The following is a 13704-nucleotide window of genomic DNA, read 5'->3' on the forward strand; positions in this document are numbered from 1 at the left end:
TATATAATATTCGTCGAACATTGAATGCGTCATTTTCTATAGAAAATTCTGCTTCATCATTAATTCTACACTTAACTTATAAAAGCTTGATTCAACTGTTTTATAATTAATAATTGACCAGTATGTGTGTATAGTAGTATCGACAAGTATTAATCTCGTTGACTTACTCAGTTTTCTACTTAAAAAAGATTTTCAATTGATACCCTCAAGTTTACATAATAAATAAATTACATTTTATAATACTCGAATATAATTTTCATAAGACGGTTCAATAAGACTAAGAAATTTCCATGAGAACCATAAAATTCTAAAATAAATAACACATTATCAGACAATTCAAGTCCTGATAATTTTGATTACTACTTCAAATTAATTCAATAAATAAGTTTTTTCACAAGTTAAGCATATTAATACTTGGCAATAAAAGAGTTAATAAGTCCGTATCGCATTACAAAAGATGATATTTTTTACTACAACCATACTTTATCACGAAAAAAGAAAAAAAATATGACCGAGACTATTAAAATATTTTGAATGTAAGTAGAGGATGATCTTAACTAGAGTAACTATTTAATCGATTGATTAATGAGTAGATTTGATTGTCATTTTACAACATTTACGTTTACTGTATAATTATTTTTTCCACACTCCGAAATAATCGGGCATCGTTAATCTTGTAAAGAATAATGTTTTTATGATGACGATCAAAAGCTCAAATGTAAAAATTGATGAGTAGAAAAAATGAAAGTAAAAGTATAATTTTTGATAGATAGTTTTATAATTTCTTATAAAACAAATAAAAATATAAAAATTTAGTAAAAAAAAGTAACATGATTTTCTCTTTATGATTAAGGACTGCTTATTTAATATGCGCGGTTAATTACATTGCATGAATCAAGCCTTTTTAGACATAAAGCAAATGTCCAATCAATAAAAAATCGAAGCCAACCTTAATTTTTAAGTAAAGTACTAACTTTCACAAATCATTTTCTTTATATACATTTTAATACTTGAGATATATATTTTTTTTTTCATGAATAACATAAATGTTCAGCTTGTGATGCAAATTTTACATGATTTCAAACGCTGAAGAGAGCATTTTTTCGGTCAAAGTTTGAACTTTAAGTTAGGAAACTTTACACATATATCATTAAATTCATTGCAATTTTAGAAATTCTTTCTTTTTTAAATTCTAATCAGTTCATATACTTGAATCTTTTCTATTAAGTAATAAAAATGTTCTTAATTATAATGCTAAGTACTATCTGCAAAACAACTAATTAAACAAAATCACGAATTTTACATAATATTCTCAGCTATGGTTTTACGCCACGTACTATGCTTGTGTATGTTTGCAAAAGTATTAAGATAAGACTGTTGAATGATTTATGAGCTACAAAGTTTTTTTTCATTTTTTAACTCATCTATTTTATTTCATTTGTTTTCCTTGTAAAAAAAATTAAAGTGCAATGCAAAGCACTTCAACATTGCTTTGTACATATTCATGTGCTCTAACAATAACTGAAAATTCAATTAAATACTAGACCTATGAATCTTTAATTATGAATTATTTACAATATAAAATTTTTTAATTAATTAAAACTTTGTTGCACTATTTAAATTAAGTAAACATTCTACATCAGTAGTTTACAGCTATTACAATGATAATATGTTAAAAAGTGTAATTTTAGAAAATGGTTTTAAATCATTCTCAAACATAAAGCGTCTGAAAAATTGGGAGCAAATGTATGACTTTTAGAATAAAATTTTTACTCCGTTCATTGTCCGAAAGATTTTATACATACTTCATAAAAGAACTTTCGAAATAAGTAAGTGCTTTTTTTTCAAAAAGTAATTTTTTCACAAGTGAGCAATAAAAGTTCAATTTTATCTTAATATAATGAAGAATGAACTCATGTATATTTACAAGATGACGCGAAGAATTTGTTTTGAAGTTATAATTTTTCCATCTATGCATAAGAATCATATTCTTTTATAAACAATATAGCTTATTTTCTAAATATTTACATCACGTACACGTAAATACAAAATAACAATAGACACTAATCCGAGACTATAGAGATTAGGTTTACATTCGTACACAAAACCAGATTCAATTTGAATTAAATTTTTTCAACAACGAAAAAAAATTATCTTTATCACAAAAAATCTTATATTGTTCTTTTTCTGATCCAATATCACTGAATTAAGACGATTTACTAATCAGTGAAAGCAGCCACACAAACCAAAATTATTTTGGTAAAAAACTATTTAAATAAATGCACTATACTTTGACTTAAAAGTAACTTAAAAAAAACCTTAATTTTTACATGACAGTTTTTCGGCATAGTTTTAGATATACTGATAGAAAGTATGCTTTTCCCTTTGGCCTCAGTTTTTATGCAAATTTTTTTGAAATTTTATTTGCTTCAAGTTACTGTGGACAAATAATTCAAATTAGCATTTTTGGAAAGAAAATTATGAGACAATTACGAATTTATATTATAAACTTTTTTAGTACTTACAAAATTTTAACTAATTTTTGATTCTTTATTATTTTTAGATCAACTATCAACATCCATTTGACTCAAATTTATTTCATTGCTTTCAGAATCATCGCTCCATTGTGATCCAGCATAAACTTCTGCACCAGGAAAAATGTAGACTCCTTTTTTAATTTGGAAATACGAGTTTTCTGCAAAATTAAAAAAGAACAATAATTAAATTTATATTCTTAATTGCAAAATTCAATGACATTTAACCATTTTTACCTGGAAGCCTCAGCGCTAAACTTGTTCTACTTAACGTTTTCCGGGGATTAATACTGGTACTTGAGTAAGATTGTTTTTCTGTGTCGATGCTTTCTTCATTCAGTTTTTGTTTTTGGCAGTCAGCACTATTGCAGCTGTCACCTAATGCTGAATCCAACACAGAGTCTATTGAAGAATGCCTAAATTTTTCATCTGTTTGATCAGTGGATTTCGATGGATCTACATGGTTTGATGATATCAATTCATTTTTTAAACATTCAATCATTCTAGGAACCACGTGGCAATCATCAGGTATACATAGCTCTTCTGCAATTCTTGATGATTCTAATGATGTTGTTGGGCTCTCTCCACAACACGTTGTCATACATTTTGACATCAAGCTTGAATCACCATCACAATTGTTTAAAAGAGGTTTTTCTCCGTGGCTTTCAGAAATATTGAAATTTTTTTCTACATTTTCATTGAATTCTGAATCAAATGTCATGTTGCTGCTAGCTTCTATGCTATCACAAGCTTCCTTACTGTCTTCTATACTTTGAGATGTACCTCTTTTGTCATTTCTTTGATGCTCATGAGTATTGTCATAAGTATTTTCACTTTCACTCTCTGAGGAATCCAATTTCTTTTCATAGTAGTGAGCTATATTGTTAAAAATTTTTGAACATTCATTAGCATCATTGGGAAGATATTCTTTCATTCCATTGTTTTTTAATTTCTTCCATGGTCTATCGTCAAATGGATTATTTGATTCTTCATCTTCGTTAGAACATTCACTAGAACTTCTTTTGGAGGATGCATTTCTAGGAAGAGATTCTGGGGTACCAGGTGCCATGGCTAAGCTATCTTGGGATAAATCTTGACTTGCTAATGTATCTTGATTCAAATTCCAAGAATCTGTATCAGATGATGTATCTGGTAGTAACTTTTGAGCCTGTGTCAATTGAATACTATTGTAGCACACTTCTTTAAAATTATCACCCAACCTGAAATTGCGTTGAAATAATAAATATATATTTTTTATAAATATGAGTAGTAGTTAAACATGCTCTGTGAATTTAATGAACTTTTAACTTACATGTGACACAATTCATTGACAATTACATCTCCATCTCCAAGGAGTTCCACATCAAATTGCAGATGTTGCAGAGATTCTCTGTTTATTAAAATTTGAGGCACAGATGCAGGAATACTTGTAGGTATTAATGCAACAGGTTTAACTTTTAATGATGAACCAATAACAATTAAGAGATCACAAACATTAAGATCTTTATCTAGTGTGTCATGAAAAGCATCAGGTAAACCTTCACCGAAAAAGACAATATCAGGCTTCATGACCCCCTCTGAACTAATGGCTGAAAAGTTGATATTACAATAAATTAAATCGGTCAGACAGTGTACCATCAAAAAAATAATGGGATAAAAAAAGACTCACAATTCTCATCTGCTGAATCTGTGGTTTCCTTAAAAGCAGGTAATGATGTTTCCAAACATTTAGGACAAAGTGGAATTTTTTGAGCGAAAATATCTTCTCTAATGTCATCTGCCTGTACTTGGTATTTACATTTTGTACATGAAGCAGTTGCAAAAGAACCGTGGCACTCAATTAAGTTTTCTATTCCAGCTACTCTTTCCAAAGTATCAATATTTTGGGAATAATTTCTGAGTAATTTCTTCTGTGTTTCTAACATTTTAATGAATTTATGACACGGACTAGGTTTAAATTGCCCGGGATATATTTCTTTAGCAAATTTATAGAATGGTCTAGGATCTTCAAGAAAATAATTTATATCAAACATAGCCTATAACATAAAAATAATTCCATTTAATACATGTAAATTGTTTTAAATCAAATTTTAATAAGACAAATAATATATTACCTGTGGGTCAGGTAAATCCGGAAAATCCTGAGCTAATCTTGAGTAAATTCCATCTCTGCTGCGGAAATCTGGAATTCCACAACTAACGCTTACTCCGGCTCCAGTCAAAACAATTATATTTTTACTTGTACGGATGAGATTAGCAACATCTTGGATTGTATTAACATTTGATAATTTTTTACGACTTATGTCTGGTTCCGCTATCATACTAAAAATCATCTAATGGTAATGATAATAATAATTAGTAAATGATCAGATTGAAACTCTTTGATACGTAAATAAAATTTTGAAAAATTTATAAGATTATACCTTCCATAAAATACTGTCATCCATATTTTGGGAGAGTATTTCGGCATCGGAGCAATAATATTTTAATAGCTCTCGTGGATCAGCACCTGCTTTTATCTGTTTTTCAACCCAAATAGCGGCTTCTCTCCAATTCCTAAGATCAGCATCATCGTCAGCTTGAGACAACATTGAAATACCAGTAATATCCGATAAGTTGGAAACAGTTGATGAAACTTCATCTTTATCGATGTTGGCATCTAATCTAAATTTCAAACGACATGTAAATATTTTTTATTAAAAAGTTCAACTTTTCACATCATAAATAATATATTATGATTATAGTATTGGGAGTATACTCACGGAAAGATGGTATCTTCATTAGTTGAATCACCTTCGGTTGGAGTATCCATTGAATTTGTCAAGTCAGATGTTGAGCTTGATGGAGGACTGGATTTTGAATCGCTGCTCGATTCAGTGAATCTACTCTGTTCACCTGAAATTTATACAATAAATGTATAATATATATTAAGCTTAGAAAAAAACAAAACTTTAGGGGCAATTATTAAGCGAGTGGCATTATAAGTAATGAATGAGCATTAAATATAGAAAGAAGAAAACTCCTATCATACAAGTACATCTTTTTTCATGCATATATTGGTGTTTATCAATCAACTGGCAGATGAATGGGCTAATATTTTTTCGTGACCAAATTGGTGAGTATCATAACATTATCACACTTTTACAAGTGTTAATATTGAGACAAAATTGTTTGTTTGGATGCAGCAAACTGTCAATTGTAAAGTAGAATTCTTTTTATCCACTTAATAGTTGGGTACATAATCGTCGCATCAAACGGTCAGTTTTTTTATATCATAAATGATGTTGGTGACATGGTTTTCTATGACATTGCCAGAAAACAAGAGAAATATTCGAAGTATTGTTTGTTATGTATTTGATTGACAGAACATTTAGGTTATATTATCAAAATGCAGTGCCAAAACATTGAAAAAAAGAGCCTAGCGTCTAGTGCCATCTATGAGATGATAGTATCTAAGATTTCACGTTCGATCCGAAAGAGCATGGCGGATGAGTGTCACACGCGTGCGACATTCACATACATGTATGCATGTATGCATGTGTGCATGTAAAACATATATACCATCTTTAAAACGGAATAAGAGATGAAAAAAAAATTAGGTGCGAAAAAAATAGGTGATAATTTTAAATCATCATCGCAAAGAATGTCAACGGAAGAAAAAAAAAGAAGCGACACGTGTCTCACGAGCGGAGAGGAAAAAAAGAAAAATTACACGTTAACGAAATGAGTCGATCCGTAAAAGTTGAAAGTGTCATGGCGACCGCTGTTGCTCAGTTGGACAAGAGAGGCAAGTGGCGCGATCGAGTCAGTCGCGAGTAAAATAAAGATAGAGCGAGCATAGCGGGGGTGCGCGGGCACAAGGGGCCAGCGAGCTGCGACGAGTCGTCCGCCATGTTGAATTCGTGGAGTCGGGGTGCGGTCGGCGTCACGTTCACGTGTGCATATATAGCTATAGAGGTGTACTAGGCCTCGGTAAAAGTCAATATGGTGGTCGAGCGCCAAGGCTAACTCGATCAGTTGGACTCACCACTTGAGTTGTCTTGGACAAAATGTTGCTCGGTCGGTCGTTGGAGCGTAGCTCCGTCATCCACGGGTACTGGCTCGTCGACGTTGGACCGGAGATCGAGCCCGAAGTCCGTAGCCAGTTCCGAGGCGATACCGCCCGACGCCATTTTGTTTCTAGTACAGGCGAGGCAGTAGTAGCAGTAGCAGCAGCAGCAGTCGAGCGGGACGTTCGCTTCGCGCGCACACTTACAGCCTGCGCAGACCACGGGAGAGCGTGACTCGATGCGAGCGAGGAGTACTCGGGCGAGGAGAGCTCGAAGAGAGCGTGGCGCTGGTCTTCACGCGCTGCATGCGTGTGTCGTGTGCGAGCTCCAAAGCAGTCAGCAGACTCTTTCGCGGCGATGGACTGCGACTCGTTGCTGGCCAGCAGGTGGCGCCAAACGCCGTCTCATCCACTGATCTACGGCCTACGCGCTCGAGTCTGGCATAGGAGAAGGGAGTCGAGAGCCATCGACGAATAACAGCTAGTATAGGCTCGTTGTCAACTTACCGGATCAACTGCCCGCTCTTTTTCAATGCATCTCGATCTAATAATTTACCCGCACGGATCAAAATAGTTAAATGCATTGCCAGATACGCTTTTCAGTTTTGTTTAACTGCAATATATTGGTTATTTAAGCGATCATCGAAAAAAAAGGTGGCTTGTATTATACAAACACATTCTCAATGATACCGTCATTCTTAAGATTATTATTTTTGGTGTGACTTAATTTGTATGTATATATGCGTCCGATGAAATGCATTATCACATAGTAAAAAAGCCTCTTTTTTCGAAAGTCGCGCCAACTTCCTACTCCGACTTTATACAACTTTGGACAAATCGCAGCGTCGAGGGCTCGAGACTCCTATTCGTGGCAGTTGCGATGCACTGCACGCACATCGCCAGGCTCCCACATATAAATTATATCTGTATATGTGTAAGGTACGGATGGATTTGAGTATAGGTATGTGTGCACGACAGCCGGCCGCCACTCGTCAGTCGTCAGTATACTCGTCAGCGTGTTGTCGAACCTCGATACACGATATTAAACGATGATACTTGTTTTATGATGCATAATCACTGTGCAGATTCCTTGTCGGCACGCACAGCTGACATTTTCAGTCGGATTGAACCACTGATCGTATTTCTTTCCTATCGGTAAGTTGCCGATTGCATACGCTTGAAGGAACAAGCCCAATTAAATATTTACTTGAAAGTTCGATGCTCGTGCGGCCAAATATCTCGTGAATATCCAAAATGTGCTTTAATTAAAACCCAGTCGCGAAATAAAAAAAAAAAACAGTACCTTTTTCCTCAAAAAATTAAATGTTTCAGTTGATTTGGCTTCACAGCTATACCGACAAAACCTATGCCGAAAATTTAACTAATTCATGATACGTTAAAACTTTGTCCACTCGATAAATTTTGTTATTTTTTGCTTTAAAAAAGATATACTTCCCTTAACAACTGTCAAAAAGCGCTAAAATCGTTGATAGAATGACGCTTTTAGTTTCATAGTTGACCACTTCATCGTTCAAAAAAATATACGAAAAAATGTCAAGTATTGATACAATTACTTTCTTCAGTGCTGCAGGAAGTCAATGGAAATGAAACACCTTACATCATTGTCATATTACATTTTATAAAAATATATTTCATTTGTTTGTCAAATATTTATAGGAAACAAATATAAATCTCAAAGAACACGCTCGTGTAGGTACACCTTACCGTTTTACGATCTACAATATCTTTGGTATGTTAATATCACTAAGTGAAAATGTTTTAATTATTAATTTGCTCTTAATAGTAAGTGCAATTCGATCGCAATCCAATTGTCCCGTTTGATGTAGAGATCATACAACTTTTCCAATAACTTAAACCTTAAAATCGTCATCGACATCATTATCGTCATTGATATTCGACTCGACATCAGATATATCGGAATCGTTTAAAAGATGTTCTTCTTCCATGGTTGTGACCTGCGAATCATCACGAAGAAAAAAAAAGAAAAAAGATAGTTTCAAGAATGAGAGAAAATTAAATAAAAAGCAAAGAAGCTTAACTTAGGTATATGTAACTTGTACAAACACTTCTACGTAATTTTATTTAGCAAAAATGTGCTTTTTACAATTTGCATATTTGTATACGCAATTGAAAAATATTTTCTACACAACTTTCACGGTTAATAATTGTGTCAAAAAATAATCCAACAATGTATATTGAAAAATTTTCATCATTTCGTACCAAAAGACGCGCAAGTGCAACACTACATTTTTTACATTCTACACAATCGTAAAATAAATAATTTTTGATGCAATTTGCGTCACAGTTTCATTGGCATAGAAAAACTAATTGTTATCTCTAAATAAATACAAATATTATAAATGTGTAAAACAGTAATAAATGTACAAAATAAATAATTCGAAAATTTGTCGAAGCAATGAGCACCAAAATAAAATGATGATTTTAAATTTACTTATATTTCACAACTCAATTTATAAGTTAAGTAAGTGAACACTTATTTTGACAAACTCAAAACAATACAAATAAATATAATGAGCGAAAAACAAATAAACAATTAAGACTGCTGAGTTTCAAGTAGTTTTTGATATCAACAAAAATATCAAAAGTTCACAGAATGGAATACTTTATTAAATAAAATATTTTTTTTTTTTCATAATCTTTTTTCTACATTGAATTCTGAACAGTCCTAATTTTATGAATTCATTTTCAACTATGGCTATTATTCATGTAAAAAAAAATGAACTTGAAATTAGAAAATGATAGTAATAAGTCTACGCATACATAAATAATCAAACAAAAACAAACAAACGAATATTTTTTAGAAGGAAAAATTAATCGATGTACATTTTGAACATTGTTCGTTAGAGATTAAATTTTAAATAAAATTTTTTTCGACTGTAAATTATGTTTCAAAGTAGTGCTCATCATTAGTTAATGTGTGAGATTTTCGACAACATACCACGGAATATCTCACACGATCACAATGTCTTGAGGTGGAGTTTGACAATAATTCCACAAATTGAGCTCGTCGAGAAGCATCTTTGAAGTAAAAACATACGCCCAAAAAGATCAGTATTAAACTCACAATTGTAGCCACAAAATTACCTAAAAATAAAATAAAAGCAATTTTAAGGAATCAGAAAAAATGAGAAGTAAAAGATTTATTTCTTTTTACCGCTGATCGTGGTCGTTTTGCTAGGGGCTACGATGCTTATTGTCGTAATGGGTTTACTTGATTTTACAGAATAATCTTTTATATATTTACAAATTTTGTCAGTGTGCCACTCAAATTCAACGTAGCATGGCTCTTCCTAAAATAGCAGTTATAATTTAATCATGGGTATAATTTGATGATTGTTTATCAATGAAAATTAAAATAATCTTACATATATAATTTGAGGTATTTTAGAAATTGATGATTTGTCACAGACGATAGTTATTGTTGACCGATAAAAATAACCAAAATGATCACAGTAACTTCCATTAGTAAAAGTAAAGCGAATTATATTATTCAAATAGTTAAAATCGACATTAACTTGAGTTCCGTAGTTTTTATTGTTATCACATATGAAGCTACCATTGCATTTACTTTTATTCCCACATAAGTCTATTGAATATTTATTATCTTTTTTAGAATTTTCTACCTGTAAAGTAACAGTATGGTAAAATTCCGTATTTGAAATAATTTTAGTCGAATGCAATAAAAGAATATACTTCAATTATTTGATTATCAAATGCAGTTATCAATGGAAGTAAAGATCTAATATCGCCATGATTGTTGGAAATCGTACAGTTGTTATTGTATTGCCCATCTACTTTTTTTCCACACACAATACTGGTCTTCCATTCAAAATTGTAAGTGCAGTCCTCATATTTTATAAAAATAGGAGAGCCCTGTAAGATATTTTGTTTTCTTTAAATTGATTATTTTTTATTAAGTGATAAGATTCTGTACCTCGTTACTGTTGACATCGCATAGAAAAGAAATTCTAGAATTAATTCTTTTACTTTGATTTCTTTCGCAAATTGAACCATTGCTGTATAATAGGACAGCACTGTAACTGCTAGTAAGTATCGGGAATGGATCAGGGTATCCTAAATTCTATTAAAAAAAAAAGCAATTTTACACTCTATATCTTATTGAAATACTGATAGAATATGTAATTTATATTTACAATGGATTTTGATGGTTTTCCATGAATAAGCTCTAATTTGCAAATACCAGCTCCATCTTGGCACTTGATATTTTCGATCGACACAGGTAATATTGCTTTACAAACGTTTATGTAGAATATACTATCATTTGTATGTATTTCTTCATTTTGGATTCTACGTATCAATTGGCGAAAATTCATCTCACGATTGTAGGTAGCACAAGCTCTTGACTAAATATATTATAAAAGTTACCAAGAAATAGACAAAATTTGAGAGTATTTCATTATTTTTACCTTTTTTTCGCAAACTAGTTGTGTACTTATTTTTATTACATCAATGCAGGCTCCTGCCATGTCAACTTCAATATCAAATTGATCACCGCAATAAAATTCAATAATTGTATATCTTTTACTCTTATCATAAGGACATTCACTGCCATCAGTATAATTCAAGTACACTCCAGTATCTTTCCACAATAGTTTTGAATTTGCCATTCCCCCTGATTGACTAGAATGAATTCTACAAGCACCTAAACTCATATTTTTTATTTAATAAAGTTATGAAATTATAAGTACATATTAAAATAATAAAAGTATACCTGTGCCTCTTAAACAGTTTGTCTCTTTGATTGGTCCACATATACTAAATTTATAAAATGTATTAATCCCAAAAGGTTCAATAGTGTAGTCATGATTCATTAATGAAGTTAGATTGTAAATTTCATGATTTATGGGATTTTTAATGATACAATCATTATTTTTGGCCACTATGCTCTGATTTTGTAAAACTTCTATAGAACATGCAGCTGGAGTTTTCCATGATAATTCAAAATTGCACTTGTTTAAACCATTCACGTAAGTAGGTGTTGACCCCTGTAAAATTATGTGAACAAAATAGCTTTTAAAATAATTAAGAGATGCCTTTCGATCAATACTTACAACAGCATTCATGTCACATATAAAGTATATTGTTGTTTCCATGTCAGATCCTGTAGGACATATACTTCCTCCAAAGTATTTCAGAGTTAAGGTTTTGTTTTCATTATATTTAGGATTTTCTACTGGTTTTCCTAGAGATTTAAACCTGAAATAAATTAAATCCATCATTAAAAGTTATTCATAAATACCTAATAACCTCCATAACTGAATATTACTTTTGATTTTTATTATCAATTAAACAGGCAGCACTATTGGATATGCATAAGTTTGGTCCATATAAAATGCTGTGGCATACATTTAAAATAATTGTGTACCTATCATCTATTTGCACCTCATAATTATCAGACAAATTTTTCAAATGACTAAGATCATAATAATTAAATTTATCAGTATATGTGCAATTCAATTCTATTCTACTTGAACAAGCTGCATGTGTTCTCCATTCCATGATAAAATTACACCCTTCCTGCTCCTAAAAAAATAATTTTGAGTTAATGTTTGTGTAGTTATGTTTGAAATTAAAATTTAAACAAAAATAATTACTGCAGGAAATAATTCTATCTGATCTTCTTTATAGTCGCAGATCATTTTTATTTTTGCAGTATAAGGAGCACCATTTCTACATTCTTCACCAGTATATTTAAAAATAATGCTGCCATATTCATGTACAACTTCTGGAGGTTCTCTACCTAAGATTAAAAATTATATTAGTATTCCTACTCTCACAGGATTATATAGACGGTGCTTACAAAAACTAGCACTTTTCTATGTTAATTGAAATAGAGAAGTGCTAGTTTTCATAGGAAGTTTTAAACAGCCTACCTATGCCAATTTCTTGCGATTTTCTGCTTAAGCAAATTGAATATCCCTCTTCTCCTTTACACCTTTTGACCAATTGATTACACATTTGGATTCTGAGATAAGTGCCTCTGTCATGTTGAATTTTATAATCATGAGTATTATTTGCCAATAGACTAAAATTAAATCTATTACTCTGTGAATCCCATACATCACAGTAGTGGGTCTAAAAAAATTAAAAAATTTTTATAAATTGGTTTTGATAGATTTGAAAGTTCATTTTCTTAGTGTCTGATGTGTTACCTTTTTTGTTTGTGTTGCGGGATGTTGAATTATACTTGAAGTTTCAGCCACAATGATGAGAATTATAAGAAAGACAATGTATGATTTCCACCGCATTGCGTTTCAATTTTAAGGAATGTAATTACAAAAAGCAAGAAAGAGTGTTGATTTTTACCGGTTTTCACATGGATATAGTAGCGGTAAATTCTGAGCGAAACAAATAAAGATTTGAGATAAAATTGAGACGTCGGAGTAAAAAACAGCACGAGATTGTTACCGGTGTTAATATTTGACGACTGCAGCGCAAAATGCTAGCTTGGAGTTCGAACGTCATCCTTGTCGATGTGAGTATGTGACTAGTTAGCTCTTTTTTTCTCCGTCTTTCTCTACTGCATCTCAACAAAACGATAAGATAGTTTCATGTTACATGATTTCTCGAAAAGGCGTTCAGGTAGTATACCATCACAATAACAATGGAACTTGGAACTTTGACTTATTCCAAGAAGTCATAATTTTTACGGCAGTTCACGCTATAAAAGCCAAACAAAAGATCGAGTCAGTCTTGTACTGCAAAGTATTACGGCTTACACCTACTGCACGAAGGGTCAAACGATTATTGCAGGATGTCTTTAGGGTCCTTTGATGAGGAAGCTAAGCGACATAAACAAAAATTAGACACAAGTCTGGGTGATAAAATAGTTGAAGATAAGTTGGATTGCCGAACAGAGAGGTCGCGCTCAACAACTCCCACCAAGTTAGTTGGTAAAAAACGATTTTTAAATGAATTTCAGGCAACTCCATTCGAATATAAAATCCTCAGTTGAATAAGAAAGAAAAAGAAATTGCGATTTAATGGAGTATTAATTCAAAATAATCGTCATGAAAAAATTCCCAATATAATAATGCCACTAGTAATAATGACGATGAT

The 13704-nt window shown here is 31.8% G+C and overlaps 2 protein-coding genes across 2 annotated transcripts; both read right to left on the reverse strand.

Annotated features, from left to right (window-relative positions):
• Positions 1-1022: 1022 nt before the first annotated feature.
• On the reverse strand, positions 1023-6884 carry LOC106648661 (NAD-dependent histone deacetylase Sir2). Its single transcript, XM_014365730.2, has 9 exons — positions 6562-6884; positions 5297-5429; positions 4958-5198; positions 4649-4867; positions 4204-4570; positions 3847-4123; positions 2772-3754; positions 2526-2695; positions 1023-2437 (listed from the first exon to the last, which is right to left on the reverse strand). The coding sequence occupies exons 1-8, from the start codon at positions 6704-6706 to the stop codon at positions 2565-2567; spliced, it is 2496 nt and encodes an 831-aa protein (XP_014221216.1). The 5' UTR covers positions 6707-6884; the 3' UTR covers positions 1023-2437; positions 2526-2564.
• Positions 6885-7006: 122 nt separating this feature from the next.
• On the reverse strand, positions 7007-13621 carry LOC106648531 (cation-independent mannose-6-phosphate receptor-like). Its single transcript, XM_014365473.2, has 16 exons — positions 13371-13621; positions 13054-13306; positions 12798-12983; positions 12519-12720; positions 12240-12385; positions 11912-12168; positions 11697-11841; positions 11357-11630; positions 11052-11287; positions 10779-10988; positions 10559-10705; positions 10318-10497; positions 9990-10247; positions 9779-9914; positions 9563-9708; positions 7007-8558 (listed from the first exon to the last, which is right to left on the reverse strand). Exons 3-16 carry the CDS (start codon positions 12891-12893, stop codon positions 8454-8456), a joined length of 2538 nt encoding a protein of 845 aa, XP_014220959.1. The 5' UTR covers positions 12894-12983; positions 13054-13306; positions 13371-13621; the 3' UTR covers positions 7007-8453.
• Between the last annotated feature and the right edge of the window lie 83 nt (positions 13622-13704).

This window comes from Trichogramma pretiosum, unplaced genomic scaffold, assembly GCF_000599845.2.
Source record: "Trichogramma pretiosum strain Unisexual culture from Peru unplaced genomic scaffold, Tpre_2.0 scaffold69, whole genome shotgun sequence".
Lineage (NCBI taxonomy): Eukaryota > Metazoa > Arthropoda > Insecta > Hymenoptera > Trichogrammatidae > Trichogramma > Trichogramma pretiosum.